Source organism: Mycteria americana, chromosome 16 (genome assembly GCF_035582795.1).
Source record: "Mycteria americana isolate JAX WOST 10 ecotype Jacksonville Zoo and Gardens chromosome 16, USCA_MyAme_1.0, whole genome shotgun sequence".
Lineage (NCBI taxonomy): Eukaryota > Metazoa > Chordata > Aves > Ciconiiformes > Ciconiidae > Mycteria > Mycteria americana.
Genome location: NC_134380.1, coordinates 10,436,300 through 10,453,936, shown reverse-complemented (window position 1 = coordinate 10,453,936; position 17,637 = coordinate 10,436,300). Strand labels below are relative to the sequence as shown.

Genomic DNA, 17,637 nt, shown 5'->3' with positions numbered 1-17,637 from the left:
TGGAAAGGCTTTAGGCTACTTTTGGCGTGACTTTAAACAGTATGGGTTTAAATACTTCTATAATACGAAGAAAATGATTGTGTACAAGTAAAGTAAAGGTAAATTCAGCCTGAGAATATTCAAGTCATAAAATGAGTATTTTTGGTATTGCATGCTTGGAGTTGGAACAACATTTTTGAGTCTCTTGGAAAGAATTGTTTTAAATTAATGGTATTGCATATATTGTTTGCAGTCTCAGGTGTAATTATAAATTCCAGGTTTGATTAATATTTTCCTGGAAGGTGTTGCAGTAGTTTATCATCAGAATATTTCAGGGATGTTGCATGCAACTTCAATAGTTTATTTCAAAATACTTTCAAAGTCATGACCAGTTTTTCAGTGATCTTCAGTCTTGATGTTTGCTCTTGTAAGAGCAAGTAAACTGGATAAAATGAAATCCAGTTTGATGGTTGGATTTTATGTGGTGGTATAACTTACTTTCGGTTGTGTCTTTGGCAGGGTGGAGAAGGAAAAGGCACAGGCAGTTGAACAACAGGCTAAGGTTAGTGAACAGAAGAAGGCAGAGGAGTTCAAGGCCCAATTGGAGGCTCAACTAAAACACCAACGATTGGCTGCCCAGCAGGTGGGGGAGCTATTGGTAGTCCCACCTGTCAGCAACTATGCACTGGTAGTCCACATGCATTAGAATGTGGGAAACAAACTTTATCCCTGTCTTACACCATTTTTCAAATAGTTTCCACCTCCGGTGTAAACTAAGCCATCGAACAATGCTGCTCCCACTGTGTACATTCGTTATTTTGAAACGGGGTTAAGGCAAAGATTTGTTTTGGATTCCCTTGTTTTTTCACCTAATTTATAACACTTTAAAAAGGTTTAGTTTGTTTCCATTTTAAAAGAAGGCTGAGAAGCACCAATCTCCAGGTAAGGTCAGCAGTGTTCCGTGGTGTAATGGAAAGCTGCCTTAGTATATAGCTGACCTGGGAATACCACTGCATTTGTTCTTCATGCTTCAATCAAATTGAATGTTTTGATTTTATCCTATCTTAAGTTGGCTGAATGAAGCCCATTGATAATTTTTTTTATACATATAGATAAGTGTGTATGTATAGATGTAAGTGTGTATGTGTATATAAATGTATGCCATTAAAATTGGGAATCCCAATGCCATGTTGGTATTTCACATACATTATTAAGAATTGTGCTTTTTTCCAACTTACTCCTTTTTCATTTCATCTTCCCTGAAGAAAATACATTACTAGTGAATAAGTGTTTCTGATTCGTGGGCATTACTGCAATATAATGCTAACCAAACACTGAAATTTAAATTAATAAATACAGAGATAATTCTAGTAACATAGGGAAGAATGTTAGATTAGTTGGAATTTTAAAAGAGCTTACTGATACTGTCCCTTCACAAAGTGGCTCTTTAAATTAAATGTACCTTCTTGACAGTTACAGCACAGAAGCTTGCTGGGTAAGGTAAGGGATTTTGAACCTAATTTTTTTAAACAAGCTGCAAACTGGATTTACAGTTAAAAGAATTTTTAAAATTACATTCTTAATGGTGAAGTAGAATGATACAGTCTCTTTTTTTTTTCTGTAACTGGCAGGATCTCAGTGCAGGCAGCTCTAAACTTGGGAATGATAGTCATAAACTCTGTGTTAATGATGGTGTACTGCTTACTGACATACAAGCAGGCTGTATGCACGTGGTCAGAGCCAAATATAGATGGTTATTTTTCAGAGTTTTTTAACCTTTCAGATTAATCTGAGACTACTAATAAGTTTTCTTTAGAGTAATATGTGCAGTGAAATTAACACAAGCTGAGGATTTTGAAGATGGTATAAAGGAAAATTTCTAGCTCTGTACTATCAGTTCTGCAGGTCAAGGAGTCTTGTGCTGTACACAAGCAGCCAATTTTTCAATCCTTTACAACTTGAACTAAAATCCTACCGGAGTCCTTTATTTTTCAATACTAGGAAGAGACTGCATTTATTTTACAAAATCTGAATATGCTAATTATCCCTTTGTTTAATTTTTTTCTAAATTCTGTAGAAACGGCTGGAACAGCAGAAGCAGATACCCGCAACAGGTGTGGCCCCCACAGTCACTACAGCCAGCAGCACTGCAACTACTGTGTCAACAGCACAGAAAGTTGTAGTAGGCCCTTTAGCGGGCCCAGTCCCCACTGGAACCAAAGTAGTACTTACTACAAAAGTGGGTTCTCCAGCTACAGTAACATTCCAACAGAACAAGAATTTCCATCAGACTTTTGCTACTTGGGTTAAACAAGGCCAATCTTCAACAGGTAAGTAGCCATTTATCATGGAAGGAACATGTAAATAGGATGAACTCCAGCACCGCACCTACATCTTCTCCAGAATATATAGCATTATTACATTTCTTGTTATCTTTGCTCTTAACTCTCTTGCTATGTCAGCAGGGTACTTCTGAGTTAATACCTGTAACTTTTCTTTGCTCAGACTTGCTAGGTAGTCTTATTTCTGACCTGTCACATTTATTACTGACAGTTGTTGTACTATTAATCATTGATAATGAAAGCATTCTATGCTGTATCGTACTGTTTTCAAAAAAGAATCTTTACCAAAGAAAGTATGACACATTCAAAAATGATTGTAAAAAATAATCCTGTAGTTTGCTGTTTCATACTTGAAAATAGTCATTTCATTGACTAATTATTCTGCTCTAAAACTGACTGTTCTGTGTACCTCAATAGCCACTAGCACAGCTGCCACTTCAGCCACAACCATTGCCAGCACAGGGCAGACCTTCCAGATCTCAGGCAGTCCAGTAACGATGGCAGGGAAAGTGATAACTAAGCTGCCACTCCCTGCAAACAGCAAGATTGTTGCCGTCAATGTGCCATCAACTCAAGGAGGTAGGGGAAAGGGAACTGAATTAAAAATGTATTCTAGCTTGCTGATTAATTCTCCATTGACACTATTTTCCCAGTGAAGTAAACTGTGACTTGAAGGGGGAAAAAATATTTTTATATATATATGTATACACACAAGTTTCTAGAGCTTGTTCCCCCTGTATTGCATATTTGTGTCTGTAGGGGAAAAATGCAAGTTTTTTGCCTATAAATTAGTCTACATTTCATAGTGCAAAATTAGAAGCTTTATTTTTAACAATGTGGAATGAAGCATGCTTTTTTTTGTTACGTAAATTATACATCAACAAAACAACTTTCTTCACAAAAAAAGCTGCTGTTCTTAGTTATTAATGCCTGCATCTGCTCTTCACTGATGAGCAAGAGTTTGGCTCCAAACTAAGATTAGTGTTTTTTCTTCTTGCTTCAAGAAGAGAACTTAATACTTTGAGATTTGTGAATGTATATTGAACAGAAAAGCTAAATTCTCTGTCTCCATTATACTTAGCATCTGAGGAAATCATGAAGGCTACTAGTTTTGTATTGAAATTTCTTAGGTGACAGGAAAAGCGTTACCCATTTTCTTCAGCACCATGAGCTTGTAGGTGAAAGGTGTTTAAATTGGTCTCCTGCATTTTAAATTAATCAGATTATAGCTTTTAATGGTTGTATAATACTAATTTGTGGCACCGTGTCAGTGCAAGGACTTATTTGCAGTTACCATCAAACTGATCTTTGTGAAGATTCACTCTTTCCTTAATCTTTCCTAAAATACCTATTTCTTAACTTAAAATGTAGTTAGACTATCAACAATTTATAATGCTGCTTCTTTTTGCAATATGATAAAGGTTCTCCCAAGAAATGTTGAAAGACTCAAAGGTGTTCTAGAAACCTGGAGACTGATTTCTAAATGCCACCCTGGAGTTGCATTTACTTCTTTTGCTGGCAATTATGTCACTAATGAATTCTCAATTTTTCTTTAATTAGGTGTTGTTCAAGTTCAGCAAAAGGTATTGGGTATCATTCCATCAACTACAGGTGCAAGTCAAACATTTACTTCATTCCAGCCAAGGACAGCGACTGTAACCATTAGGCCAAATACCACAGGAACGTTAGGAACAACAAGCACTTCGCAAGTAAGATGTTTTTCTGATTATTTAATGCAAAAAAATGTGGGTGCATATATTTTAAGTTATTGGCAGATATTAAAAGTTCTGTCTCATCGCTTTTCAATGTTTTTGGCTCATCTCAGCAATAATGTTTATGGATCCTTTATTCCAAGGAGGTACAACAGTTCTCTCCAAGTGGAAAAATTAATAGTTTAGAGCTTGGTAAGCCTTAGAGGTGTGGGCATAGATGAAAAAATATTGGATCTGCTTGTATCTTGTCATTTCTTACTGTATTTAAAAAAAAAAAAAAAAAAACTTCAGGGCATATCCCAGTGGCTTTTTTCACAAGTTTACATATGCTCTCCATTTTGGTGTATGTAGGTAGTGCAAGGGACACCACTCCGCCCTGGTATGACAGTAATACGGACACCACTTCAGCAGTCAACGCTTGGAAAGACCATCATTCGAACACCTCTAGTGGTGCAACAAGGTATTCTTCCAGCCAGTAGGTTCATTTTAATATTTAAATTTCCAGTGTGAAATCCATGGTTTGTTTCTTCATAAATACTTTCTGTATTGTATGTCTGAATGCAAAAGTACCTCACTTTGATGCTTGACTTCTAACAAGTGTGTCTTCTGGCTTTTGAATGCGTCGGTTGCAGGCTTTGTCAGTGTTGTTCATCATTGACACTGGGAAATCTAGTACTTATTTTTGAGGACATTCATTTGAAAACAAACAAAAAAGTTTAGAATAATTGTACAAAGAGAAAGCTTTTCTGGTTTGGTTTGGGTTTTTTTGTTAAGGCAAGCTAAGTGTTTGAAGCACTCCATAAGTATATGAATTGAATTAAAATAGAAAACATTTTGCAGACATTTTTCAGTCAACCACACAGACAAATGGTTTGTAAAGAAAACTTATGTGCACACTGCAGTATTTGCTTCACATGTCTGATTATACACTATTGCAAGTTGTTGTGACTCGGAGGTTTGCTGTGCTAGTGGTTAAAATGTTGGAAACGTGTTTCTTATCATAAATTATTCTCTTACAGGTCAGACACAGCAAGTGGTGACTCAAATAATCAGGGGTCAGCCTGTTTCAACAGCAGTTTCTAGTACCAGCACAGCTTCTTCCAGTGCTGGACAGAAGACCGTCACAAGTCCTGGAACACCACCTCAGCAAATACAGCCACAAACCACATCGCAGCCGCCTCGCCCTCAGCAGGGACAAGTGAAACTTACTATGGCGCAACTCACACAGCTAACACAAGGACAGGTAAAACATTTTACAGCCTCTGGGCATGAAAAAGTGCTAATACTTAGGATACATCTTACGAAGCCTTTGGATTTCAGCAGTGTAGTGTATCTGCTCATAAATTTATGTTTCAGCCTTCCTTTAGGATGACCAATAGCATAATTACAGACTGAAAGAAGCTTAAATAGTATATGTAAAGTTTTAAATATCTCTTCCTATTGTATTCCCCAGTAATGTAACTAGCATCAGGAAAGTTTAGCGGTATGGAAATAAGTATTTGCACTAATAGCAGTAAGGGACATAATTATTTTGTATGGCCTATTTTGTAGACCATCAGAACGTAATGTTCATTCCTTGTCTTTTGATTTTGTATGAAGATTTAGTTTTCATTCATGTTATCCAGAGTCTCAGAGGAAAAATTACAGTATCTGGAACTGGAGGAGGAAAATGTTCTTACAGCTTCTGCTCAGATCATGAAGGTCTGTTGGCAAAATATAAATTTAGCGTCAAGCATAGGGTAAAAATAGACTTCTGTGAGTTACCACAATACCTATTCTTCAAATTATAAATAATACATGTAAATGATTGTAATGTCTAGGCTGCTTGTTGCCAGATAAGATTTTTATATGTGGAACAAGACTCAGAGTTCATTTCCACACTGAAAGACTCGGAAGGATTTTTGTAGGGTCCTTATTCTGTTCTATGGGTTCACAAAATGTGGAGTTCTGCATCTAGGGGTTGGGACAATACCCTGCCTTCTCCATCACTGAGTTAAGAGTCATGTCATGAGCTGCCTAAATGTTAGCTTAAGCAACCAAAATTCACAATACATTACAGACTGAACAGTCAGTCATGAAAGCCTACAGTTGGGTAGGATCTGATACTCGGTTAGGAAATGTTTTCATTGCAGAGGACTTTTACACAAACTGTTGGGATTCTTGAGAAAGTAATTAATAGTATGTCTAAAATCATCCATGCCCTGTATTGCTTGTAAATTCTAGTAACAAAGATGTTCCATTGTAGCTGCTTTCTGGCTAGAGTTCTTGTTAATATTTGGATGAAAATATGTGTAACTAAGTCCAACCCAGTAATCTGTTGATGATAGAATTGTTGAAAGAGTGTTTTAGTATTTCATGATCTCAGGTGCTAGTTTTGAATTTTAGGAATTATGGTATGTGGTAAAAGTATTGAAGTCTGAAATCCGAAACCCTAATTCTTCTTACTTTCAGCAAAGTCTGTCTAAGAAATATATCAGTAATACATCAATATTAACTTTTTTTTAGGGTGGCAGTCAAGGATTAACTGTGGTAATTCAGGGACAAGGTCAAACTACTGGTCAATTACAATTAATCCCTCAGGGTGTGACTGTAATACCTGGTCCAGGACAACAGCTTATGCAAGCAGCTATGCCAAACGGTACCATTCAGAGGTTTCTTTTCACTCCACTACCAGCAGCTGCTACTACAGCTAGCACAACTACAACAACAGTTTCTACTTCAACCTCGGGTAAGCATTGTTCTGTTCAGCAGAAAAAAAGCTTCCATTTCAGTTGCATGGGAGTTTTTACGCAGTTGGAGATGGTCTGTTACTACAATAAATTTGTTGGAAGTGTATTATAAGCTTAGAAGTCTCTTTAATTTCTGCATAGAGCTTTACGGTAGTTCTAAAAGGTTCAAATTAGTAAGGCTCATAGACATGTCATTTGAAATAAATGGCATACTTGTTTTTATCCTTGACAGCTACAGGGGAACAGAAGCAAGCTCTACAGGCACAGCCAACATCAGTGCTGCCACCAATTCAGCCACAGCCTCAGAGTCAGCAGCAAGCCCAGCCTCAAGTGCAGAATCAGAGCACTCAGCCTGTGCCGCTGGCCCAGCCACAGGCACCTCAGCCAGCGCTTCAGCCTGAAACTCAGACCCAGCCTGAATCTCAGACTCCAGCATCTGTTGACTCTCCAGTCACACCTGAAGCACAATCATCTAAATCTCCAGTTCAGTCTCCAGCACAGACCCAGGCTCAAGGGCAATCTCCAGTGCAAGTCCAGAGTCAGCCGCAGACTGCAATCCTTCCACAAGGCCAGTCCCAAGTCCAGCTTCAGCAACCAGCTCAGGTGCAGACTACAACCCAACAACAGATTCAGATGCAGCCCCATGCTCCCATACAAATTCAAGCTCAGCTGCAGCAATCACAACCTCAGGTTCAGACTTCAGTCTCAACCCTTCCAACTACTCAAAGTTTAAATCAGGTTCCTGTGCAGTGCCCAACTCGTCCTCAGCTGCAACTTCAGCAGCCTCCAACAAAAGTTATTACAGTGCCTCAGCTTCAGCAACAAGTCCAAGTTCTCTCTCAGCTTCAGTCACATGTTGTGGCTCAGATACAAGCCCAACAAGGCAGTGTGCCCCAGCAGATCAAGCTTCAGTTACCTATTCAGATCCAACAAACTAGCCCAGTACAGGCTCACCAGATTCAGAATGTGGTAACAGTTCAAGCAGCTAGTGTTCAGGAGCAGCTGCAGAGAGTTCAGCAGCTCAGGGAGCAGCAACAGAAGAAAAAGCAGCAACAGATAGAAATTAAACGTGAGCACACCCTTCAGGCTTCTAATCAAAGTGACATTATCCAGAAACAGGTAAAGTTAACAGAAGGAAATTAAACTTAATTAATGAAACAACTCTCATTTTAAATGCCTGTTCTTGTTAACAATGTTAATACATTTGATAGGCAGTTAATTTGATTCTTTCAAAGTTTGTGCACGATTGCTTTTGGCAATTTAATTAAATATTCTAAGTTAATTCAGCACATCAAGTCAATTGTACCATGTTTGCAGTCTTCTGGCACCTTGATTCAACTTACCACTAGCTGCTGGGACAATATATCTTTATTCTCAGTTCAGGAAAGATAGGTTATAGATAGGAGAGCTGATGTTCAGAACACATGTACAGTACTTTCATTGCCCGCCATAGGAAACTGAGGTTTCAAAGAGGTATCTGAAATGTAATGCTGTTGGATGGCTGCGGGGCTTAAAAAAATACATATATATAAAAAATAGACTCTTACCATTTTTTTAAATAAAACAACCAGTCACTGTCAATTTACATTTAGTCCCTAGGTTTAAGCAAAATATCCTACTGGGGGTGGGGGGGTGGGGGTGAGGGGGGTGGAAGTGGTGTTAATTTTCAATTTCATTTTCAATTTTCAAATAATTGCTTTAAACAAGCACTGCCCCCCTCCCAATAAAATCAGTTTTATTTTGTCACTTACTGAAATAAATAACACTTTAACTTTCTCTTTAACTTAGGAAATGTCCTGGTTCTCCCAGTAATATTATGAAATACTGGCTAAAGTTTTCATAATTTATTTTGGATTCTGTATCATCCTGCAGGTGGTTATGAAACAGAATGCTGTCATAGAACACTTGAAACAGAAGAAGACACTGACTCCAGCTGAGAGGGAAGAAAATCAGAGGTGAATATGCATCATAGTGTATCTTTAGATGTGAAAGTTTTACATTTATAACATCTTTTAATGGTGGTATAATAAAACACTGGTTTGTAAAAACCTGCATAAAGAGATTTTTCTATTTTAAAATTGGTCAAAGTAATACTCAAAAGTAACTTTCATAATTATGTTCTTAATTTCAAGTAATTGAATCCTGTATATTCTCAATTTTATTTTGATTATATGTTTTTAAAGTGAAATGTTGTATTGCATGTGTTTGGAGCTGGCTACAGTTTTTTTAAATTCAAGGTAAAAACCATTCTTAAAGGAGCACAGAATGGAGACTGAATGGTTTTGTTGCAGAAAAGCCTGGTTTTTGTTTGTCCTTTATCATGGCAGTTTATTTCCATTCTGGTCCACTGTACATCCCACTCTACAGAAGGAATTGAAGAGTTGGAAGATAATACTGTTTGACAAACTAGATTTTATACTTGAAGCTGCTAAACACAAATTTGGAGTGTTTGTCATTTGTCTTGGGGTTATTTTGACTCCTTTTCACTCATGCAGTTGCTTCAAGTGGATAATTGCAAGTGTGTGTTTTCAGTAAGAAAAAGAATAGTTTTTTTTATAAAATTTTGATCATCAAATCAGTACAAGCTTAGTTGATTACAACAGTATCACTAGGTGCTACTCAATGTTCACAACTGCATAAAGAATAAGATGTATTGTCATACACTCTTAATTTAATGGTGTCAGCCAAATTGGTATTTAGACTGACAGTCCAATTAAAAAAAAAGAGTTCTAACTAGCTTGATTCATGGTGCAGCTGTCTTTCCTTCTCACTGATTTTTTTTCTTCTCCAAAAATGTAGTTTGTGTATCTTACCTGGTGAAAAACCAGACTAAACCAAGTAGATATAGTGCAGGTAAGAAGAGCAAAGTAAACAAAATTGTATGGCCCTACAAAACATCTAGCATATTACATATGTCATCAAAATACAGATGTGTATCAGGAGACAATGTGTCTAAGCCTAAGACTACAGAGTTAGCAGCAGGTACTTGTCCCGACCATTGCTATTTTGTTGTTTGCTGTCAGGTCATATGTCAATGGGAGTTATTTTTCATGGTCACTCTGGCAACAAGAAGCATTTAGTTTTCTAGTGGGTTTGAAATAGAATGGGAACGGAAAAGTAAATTCAGAAGAACCAAAATACATTCATTTTCTAATTGAAATATAAAGCAAAATAAATGAAAATTGCAGAACAAGTGAGCAGGAAAAGAGATTTATAGTTGAGTGTACAACAAGCAGATGAAAAATTAATCCTGAGTTGTCATTAGTGAAGAAATTGGGCACTGTTTTATGGTGAATTCTATACACTGAAAAATATTTGTCAGTCCTTATGCCAAAATACAAAAACTTGGTAATATTTGGTGGTCACTGGAGGGCGGAAATTTGTTTTAAAGAAGGTGCAGGCTTCCAACTTGCTTTCATCCTACATCAGAATAAACGAAGTCCGGCTCTTTCAAACATATGTGTGGAAACTGAATTGAGTGAAAATATGTCTCCTCATACTAAAGCCTAAGTTTTGTTAGGAGTTTTATAGGGGAAGGGGAGGAACAATTAGTACTCAGATCAGTTAAAAGAAATTGGGACTGGCCCTCTTGAGCCTAACTAGGGACTTGATCTCTCCCACTGGTGTTCTAGTAAATAAGTATGAGTGGGAACAATGTGTGTTACTAAATTTACCTTGTACATCTTAAGAAATGTAATAATTTAGCTTGCAACTTGTAGAGACTGGAGAATTAAATTATTCTGCATTCTCAACTGGGGATAAATAGGCAGCTCAACATAATGTACTTTTTCTTAATTTCTTCCCCAGAATGATTGTGTGCAACCAAGTGATGAAATATATTCTGGATAAGATAGACAAAGAAGAAAAACAGGCAGCTAAGAAACGAAAACGAGAAGAGAGTGTAGAACAGAAGCGTAGTAAACAGAATGCTACTAAACTCTCAGCTCTGCTTTTCAAGCATAAAGAACAGCTGAAAGCTGAAATACTGAAAAAAAGAGCACTTCTGGACAAAGATCTACAGATTGAAGTGCAGGTAAGGACAGTTATTCTCAAAGACTAATTTGATTTTTAAGCTGGGGGGAACATTTCTGTGTTAATCTTTAATTTCTCTGTTTGCTCAGTGAGATTTTAAGGAAACGTACAGGAAGAAGTTCTGGTTGTGGATGCATGGATCTCTGCAAAGCTAGTATATGTCCTTTTTATGCTTCCTGGTTTTCATCTGGACTGAAATTACCTTGTTTCCTGAAACAGCTTCTGATAAATTACAGCCAATGGGTCATAGTAGGCCAAGAGTGTCATCCCTTAATGTTATGTGAATTGTAGGTCAAGCACATTAACAAATTTGCATATTTAAATGGCTTTAATTATTTTCTTTTGGTTAAGCATGGGGATTTATGTCTAGATTTTAATCCTGTCCTGGAATAATCATATGAAGTGCCTCCCTCTCTATTTATTCATTTAATGTACTTCAGGAGGAGCTAAAGAAAGACTTGACTAAAATTAAGAAAGAAAAAGAAAAAGCCCAGGCAGCTGCTGCAGCAGCCGCAGCCGCAGCAGCCGCAGCTGCAGCCGCTGCACCACCACCACCGCCGCCACCACTGCCGCCGCCACCACCACAGCAACATGCAGCCCCCGTCACCTCCTCCTCCTCCACCACAGTCCCAATGCCAGTATCCTCCCAGAAGAGAAAGCGAGATGAGGAGAAAGATTCGTCAGCTTCCAAGTCCAAGAAAAAGAAAATGATTTCTACTACCTCAAAGGAAACAAAGAAGGACACAAAGCTTTACTGCATCTGTAAAACGCCTTATGATGAGTCTAAGTGAGTAGTGAATCCCATAGCCTTTTACCATGTATTCTTAGCTTTAGGCTTAGTATTTAGCTATTAGTGCAAGCTAGTTCTAGAATTGGAGATAGAGTATCAGGTTATTGCAGTGATCACTAAGGTATAAAGAATAAAGTCTCTGTTTTCCACTAGCAGTTACAAAACTATTAACATACTTGATTTATACTATTAATGTACGTGATTTATATTTTTACTCGTTTGCATGTTTCCATTGTATGACCTTTCTGTCTCACATGCACATACTCTTTTTTCTTTTTTTTCCTCCGCTCTGTTACTCTTTCTTTTGCCGTTTTGCCTCTGCCTCGGAAGCAAGTGACAATTTGGTTTGAGCAATTTCTCGTGAACAAGTAGCTGATGTTCTTTAGAAATAGCTTTGGTACCGTCTTCCAATAAATGACACTTTTTTTTTTTTTTGGTAAGTCAATAGCCAGTAAAGGGGGGTTCCAAGTTACTGGACTGCAGTTCACTTTGGACAATGTTTCAGGTAGAAGTGGTTTCCATGTGTTATAATTTACATCTCAGGGTTGATAAAAAACAGATATGTAAGCATTTGACAAAGTGAAAACTGCAGTTCTCTGTAGCTTGATTCTGACTGTGAATGAGGAAAAATATTTATGCTACGTACAAAGTTTGTGAAGAAATTTAGTAAGTGGATTGCAAGGAGATAGTGTTACGCATTCCTGCTTAAGCTAGAAGTGACTAACATCAGTCGTTAGCAATGGTTAACATCTGATAGCTATGTAGAGCTATGTAAAATAAATTTTACTTCAGACCAATTCCAAGTGAGTATGTATCTGCTCAACAAGTGACAATACCAAAAAGTATTAATTGGTGCCATTTGGTGGTGGTTTAAATGCTGATAACAGAAAGAAACTATAGAGGTGGAGTAGTGTTTTCACTCCAGTAGTGGTTCTTCATTCCAAATTTAGGGCCAGGACTAGAGGATCTCTTGAGGTTCCTCCTAGCTTTTTTTTTTTTTTTTTTTTAAAATGAAGTTGAGGTCTTTGGGGTTTTTTCACCTTGGTTGTTCAGTAGCTCTCACCATTACATCAGTGCAGGAAATTGGACTGCTCCCTGTGCTGTCATCACTGTAGAAATAGCAGACTTCTGATGCCCTGGTTAAGTCACTATTACTTCTAAGGAATGTCACGTATCTCTAAGAGCGTTGTGTTAGGCTTTCTGTCACCCAGTAAACTTAGGAGGATACCCTGTTTTCATTTTCTTGTGATACCAAACAAAGGTCTGTGCATTACTGCTTCTGTTGTTAGTAAGACAGTTAAAACTGTCACAAAAATGAGATGAGATGAACAAATTCTGTGAGCAAAAGGATTTGATTGTTAGACTAACTCTTTCTGTTGACTCCAGTGGGCATTTGAGTAAGCCAATGAAAAATGTGGTCATAGAGTGAATTTTGGTAGCCTGTATTGAGAACTGTGCTTAAATGCACAGAATAAAACTTCAAGAAAATGAAATGTTAATGACTTAGTAGTATCCTTAGATTCAGTTCTGCTGCTTTGCTTTTTGTGAATTCTAAATTTTATGTTCTTACAAATGATGACTGTACTGTTGAACTACATTATCCTTTCGCTATGTGGTAAGGGATTAGTCAAGTTTTAAAACAGTTTTCTGGTAAACATTTTTTAAATTATTTTCATATATATATATATAGGCATCAGATACTCCTCTTTGTGCTGGTGTCTCTTTTCTACTTCAGAAAAGATAGATGTGCTGTTTGAAAAGTTAATTTGTGGTGTATTATGAATATCCGATGCATTTTTTAGGATGTAGTAAATCCTCAAAAGTAATTTTGTGTTGTGTATTTTATTGCAAATTTCTTATGTTTAGTTCTCATTTGTGATACTCCAGGGTTGTAGGGATTTGCTCATATTGTTTTCAAGGATGGTCAGTAAGGGTATCCTTCTAAGATTCCTACTTAGATTGCAACTCACTTGTTAAAACATAATGTGCCGCCTGTTCATATTCTAGTGGCAAGGTTTAGCATCTACACCTAGATGTAAATGGGTTTCCAGATCACCAGGAGCAGACAGGCACAGTCCCTCTTGGGAAGAGGACATGGGCTGAATTGTTGTTGGTAGTTGTCAGAAGGAGCTATATCTGTCCATTCTTTATGGAAGGCCAGGTTGTGTGATATTTTTCTTTAGGATTTGTCTGACTGAACATTAGAGGAAAGGCAGGATCTGAGTATCCGGGACATATGCAGAGACCCAAGAAATTAGAGATGCTTGTTTTGTGGAGCGTGTGCTAGCTGCTGTCCTGTTGCAGTGTGTAGTGTCCAGTGGGTGGTGCTTGCAGACTGACAAACTGGGATGGCAGTAATTCACACAGCAGCACATGGCAGGTGGTTAGTGGTCTCCGAAATCTAGGAAGGTCAAGGTTCTGAGGCAGCTTGCTTTTGCTTAGGCAGAGAGAATGGATGTGTAACTTCGCCCATCTGGTTGATTGTCACCAGTCATAGGTATGTTTTGAGATATCCATACACAAAATGTCAAACATCCTTGCATAATATTTTACAGTTTTGTCACATCATTCTGTGCAAGGTCCCATTCACATGATTCTGTACCTGGTTCCCTTCACTTTGTGTCATACCATATCTGGTTCCGTCACATAGCTGTGTCTAAGAGTAGACATTATTCTCTGAAGAATGGTCCACATTCCAATTTGTTGCAATTTTGAGTAGTTTAATATATGTTTTTCAGTGCCCCCCCCCCCAAAAAAAAAAAAAAAATATTATTACAACCATGTCCTGACCCAATTTTCTTTCGCATCATGTTATACCAATATGTATTCTACACATGGCTGGTATGCATGTTCTTTGTAGTATACTTGTAACTCCTAGTTGGTGTTTGCGCTTTGCTTTTGTTTTTTAAATTAACTGAGACCTACATTTTCAAATCTTAAGGAAATGTTTCAGTGGCTTTTGAGCTACATTTTGAAAATGTAAATCTTTTTCTTTGGCCTTGTCTTTTTGTGCCTTTTACAGTTTTTCACACACACACCGGAGACATACATTTTTAGCCCAGTTTTGTCAAAGTCTGGTTACATATTGATGTGCGTTTTAATGAACTGTCAATTTAACATGGACCCAAGTGACCTTACTGACAGTATAGCTGCAGCATGAGAAGTTAGTTTGTAAGGATAGAATGCTAGGAAGCAGGGAAACTGAGACAGAAAATTGAAGAAAGTAGGCCAGCAAGAAAGTGCATCAGAGAGAAATGCAGGGAAAAGTGCCATGCCATTTGAAATGACAATTACATTGTCATTTTCATTGTGAATACTTTTAGGTTCTATATTGGCTGTGATCTTTGTACTAACTGGTATCATGGAGAATGTGTTGGCATCACAGAAAAGGAGGCTAAGAAAATGGATGTGTACATCTGTAATGATTGTAAACGGGCACAAGAGGGCAGCAGTGAGGAATTGTACTGTATCTGCAGAACACCTTATGATGAGTCACAGTGAGTTCTGATAAGAACCTCTTATTTAATGTTTAGGTAGCAAACTGCTCTGTGGTTACCTGTTCCTTACAAAGAAAAAAGAAGTTATTCTGCATATGTTGTATTCATTCGTAATACAAATTGCTTTTCAGTAATTGTCTTCCTCTCAAAAATGTTTCTATACAGTAAATGTTTAGGAAAAGTGAAGTTTTCAGGGTGGTCCAAATGTGTTGGGTTTTGGTTTGTTTTTTGTTTTTTTAAAAAAAAACACCACATACTTTAAATTGGGATTGATTTTTTTTTTTTTTTTAATAAGGGATGGTTAGAAAGATTAAAAGATAAATGTAGTATTTCGTGGAATTTTTTTGTGCTTTAGTCTGATCTGGATAGAAAGCATAATTCTAGTATGGGGGTATATAGTTGGTATCTTTTACTGTAAGGCTTTGTGTCATAGAATACCCCTTCCGTATTTAACTACAAGACTGAAGCTTCCATATGAAAAATGTTTGTATGGAGTGAAACAAGAGCCCTAGCTGTAGTCCAGTTTGTGCAAAATGTATCTTGAATTGTTTTGGAATACTGGTTGGGTGAGACTTCTGGCATTACACTGTTCCTTTCAACTCTAAAGCAGAGGATTATTTTTGAAATCTTGATTGCTTGAAAGTGCTTAGTATAAAACTTAGGAACTAATTTTGAAATGGACTGTAATTTAGCCTGTTTGTAAATACAAAAGCAGTTTGAATAGTGAAATTAGAATTTGTCAGCCTGAAATATCACATGTTACACCGCTGTATTTAATTATGCCAAGTATCTGCTTGTGTGCAGGGGATTGCAGGTTTATGTATTTAAATGTAACCTTTAAATTCAATAGATCAAGTCACTAACATTTTTTTTGGATCTTGCAGATTTTACATTGGCTGCGACCGATGTCAGAACTGGTATCATGGGCGCTGTGTTGGCATTTTACAAAGTGAGGCAGATCTCATTGATGAATACGTGTGTCCACAATGTCAGTCCACAGAAGATGCCATGACTGTACTCAGTCCACTAACTGATAAAGATTATGAAGGTTTAAGAAGAGTACTACGGTCCTTACAGGTGAGAATAAGGATTGCAGCTAAGTGGAGTGCTTTACTGTATAGGACATACCTAGTGAGTCCTGCAGTAGGTCTTGATTTCTCTTCTAGTCATTTTGAGACTTTATAAAAAGGAAATAACAAAGCTTTTTTTTGTGAGAAATGCCACTGTGCCAGCTGCAAACTTGACTGGCATTATTGTGCTGAGGAATATTGACAATCATTAGTATATCACTGCTTCTGAGTTAGTGAAACTAAACAATCTCTTCAGTGGAAGGCTTTTAAAGGAAGCAGGTTTGCTTAGGATGCTGGAAGGCAGAGTGGTAGCCTAACTGCACAGGTTGTAGAAGGTGCAATGTTCTGTTCTCCGATTAGTTTTCTACAATTTCTGATCTACACTTCTGTACTTCATTCTCAGAGTTATTAGATTTCAGTAGTGTTCTCACAGAAAGCCACTATCAGCATGTAAATTATGTCAATCCTGATAATAAGAATTACATCACTGTATGTTACAGTATATTTCTGGTTTATCTGTCACTCCCAAATATAGTTTCTGTAAAGAAATTTCAAGAATTTTGGTGAAATTATTGTGTGGTAACAGAAATCCTCAAAGAGTAGTATTTTGCACTGTTCTACATTTTACAGATGTTTATGAACACAAATTAATTTTAGAGTACTTGAAAATGAAAACAGTGGTCCATTTCTAGGTGTGAAGTACCAAGCGCTCTCAGTAAACTAATTACATACTTTTCTGTGCAGCCTGTTTAGCACAGTATCCTGTTATGTCTGAATTTCCCATTGTTTCCTGTTTTGAAGACCAACTACTTGGTCATTGACATTGAGGTTTAAAACTTCAGACAGTCATTAGATGAGAGCTAATTATCTTTTCATGTAACACTGCACTTCTTCCTTAAGTTCAACTCTAGACCCCAACAGATTAAAGGTTAATGAAAATGTTTAGCTACTAAATAGGGCTATTTTAACTTAATTTTTTTTTTCTGTAATTATGTTTTCCTGACAGGCTCACAAGATGGCGTGGCCATTCTTAGAACCAGTAGATCCCAATGATGCACCAGATTATTATGGTGTTATTAAAGAGCCAATGGGTAAGTGTTTCTGAGCAATAGCATGAGCGAGTGAAGGAATTTGGGTTTTTGACTTATCAAATTCGTTACCCGCTGGCCATTTCTATCCAGGGATCTTAAAGATACGTTTTGCAGAATGCAGTTTTTGCAGTCAGGTAAACTGAGACAATGTGATTTCTCATTGATATATTTAGAAGTTCATGAGGGTTAATATATCTACTTCTAGGCTGACTCCTTACACCATTGGTCTAATGTATAAAATGTGAAATTCAGTGCAGCAGTAGGACAGCACTCTTGTTCTTAAACTACTGTACTTTTTTAAAAAATTATTTAAAGAGGACAATTTTGCTGTTTTGCTTGCGTTTTTTCTGTCTTTGTGCATTGGTTCCTCTTACAAAGTGTGGGATATGTACTCT

The 17,637-nt window shown here is 37.2% G+C and overlaps 1 protein-coding gene across 17 annotated transcripts in view; it reads left to right on the top strand.

Annotated features, from left to right (window-relative positions):
• The window catches only part of BPTF (bromodomain PHD finger transcription factor), a 59,111-nt gene that overhangs the window by 35,714 nt on the left and 5,760 nt on the right, over nucleotides 1–17,637 (top strand). For 8 of the 17 annotated variants that reach the window (XM_075518709.1, XM_075518716.1, XM_075518705.1 and 5 more), the window contains 14 exons: nucleotides 499–622; nucleotides 2,057–2,309; nucleotides 2,739–2,900; nucleotides 3,882–4,030; nucleotides 4,385–4,508; nucleotides 5,053–5,276; nucleotides 6,539–6,761; nucleotides 6,995–7,881; nucleotides 8,635–8,717; nucleotides 10,570–10,795; nucleotides 11,235–11,581; nucleotides 14,908–15,081; nucleotides 15,966–16,158; nucleotides 17,158–17,242. In XM_075518709.1, the coding sequence (XP_075374824.1) occupies nucleotides 499–622; nucleotides 2,057–2,309; nucleotides 2,739–2,900; nucleotides 3,882–4,030; nucleotides 4,385–4,508; nucleotides 5,053–5,276; nucleotides 6,539–6,761; nucleotides 6,995–7,881; nucleotides 8,635–8,717; nucleotides 10,570–10,795; nucleotides 11,235–11,581; nucleotides 14,908–15,081; nucleotides 15,966–16,158; nucleotides 17,158–17,242 (3,254 nt within the window). The remainder of the gene's footprint in view (nucleotides 1–498; nucleotides 623–2,056; nucleotides 2,310–2,738; nucleotides 2,901–3,881; nucleotides 4,031–4,384; nucleotides 4,509–5,052; nucleotides 5,277–6,538; nucleotides 6,762–6,994; nucleotides 7,882–8,634; nucleotides 8,718–10,569; nucleotides 10,796–11,234; nucleotides 11,582–14,907; nucleotides 15,082–15,965; nucleotides 16,159–17,157; nucleotides 17,243–17,637) is intronic. The other 9 variants (XM_075518712.1, XM_075518710.1, XM_075518706.1 and 6 more) reach the window with 8 other exon arrangements.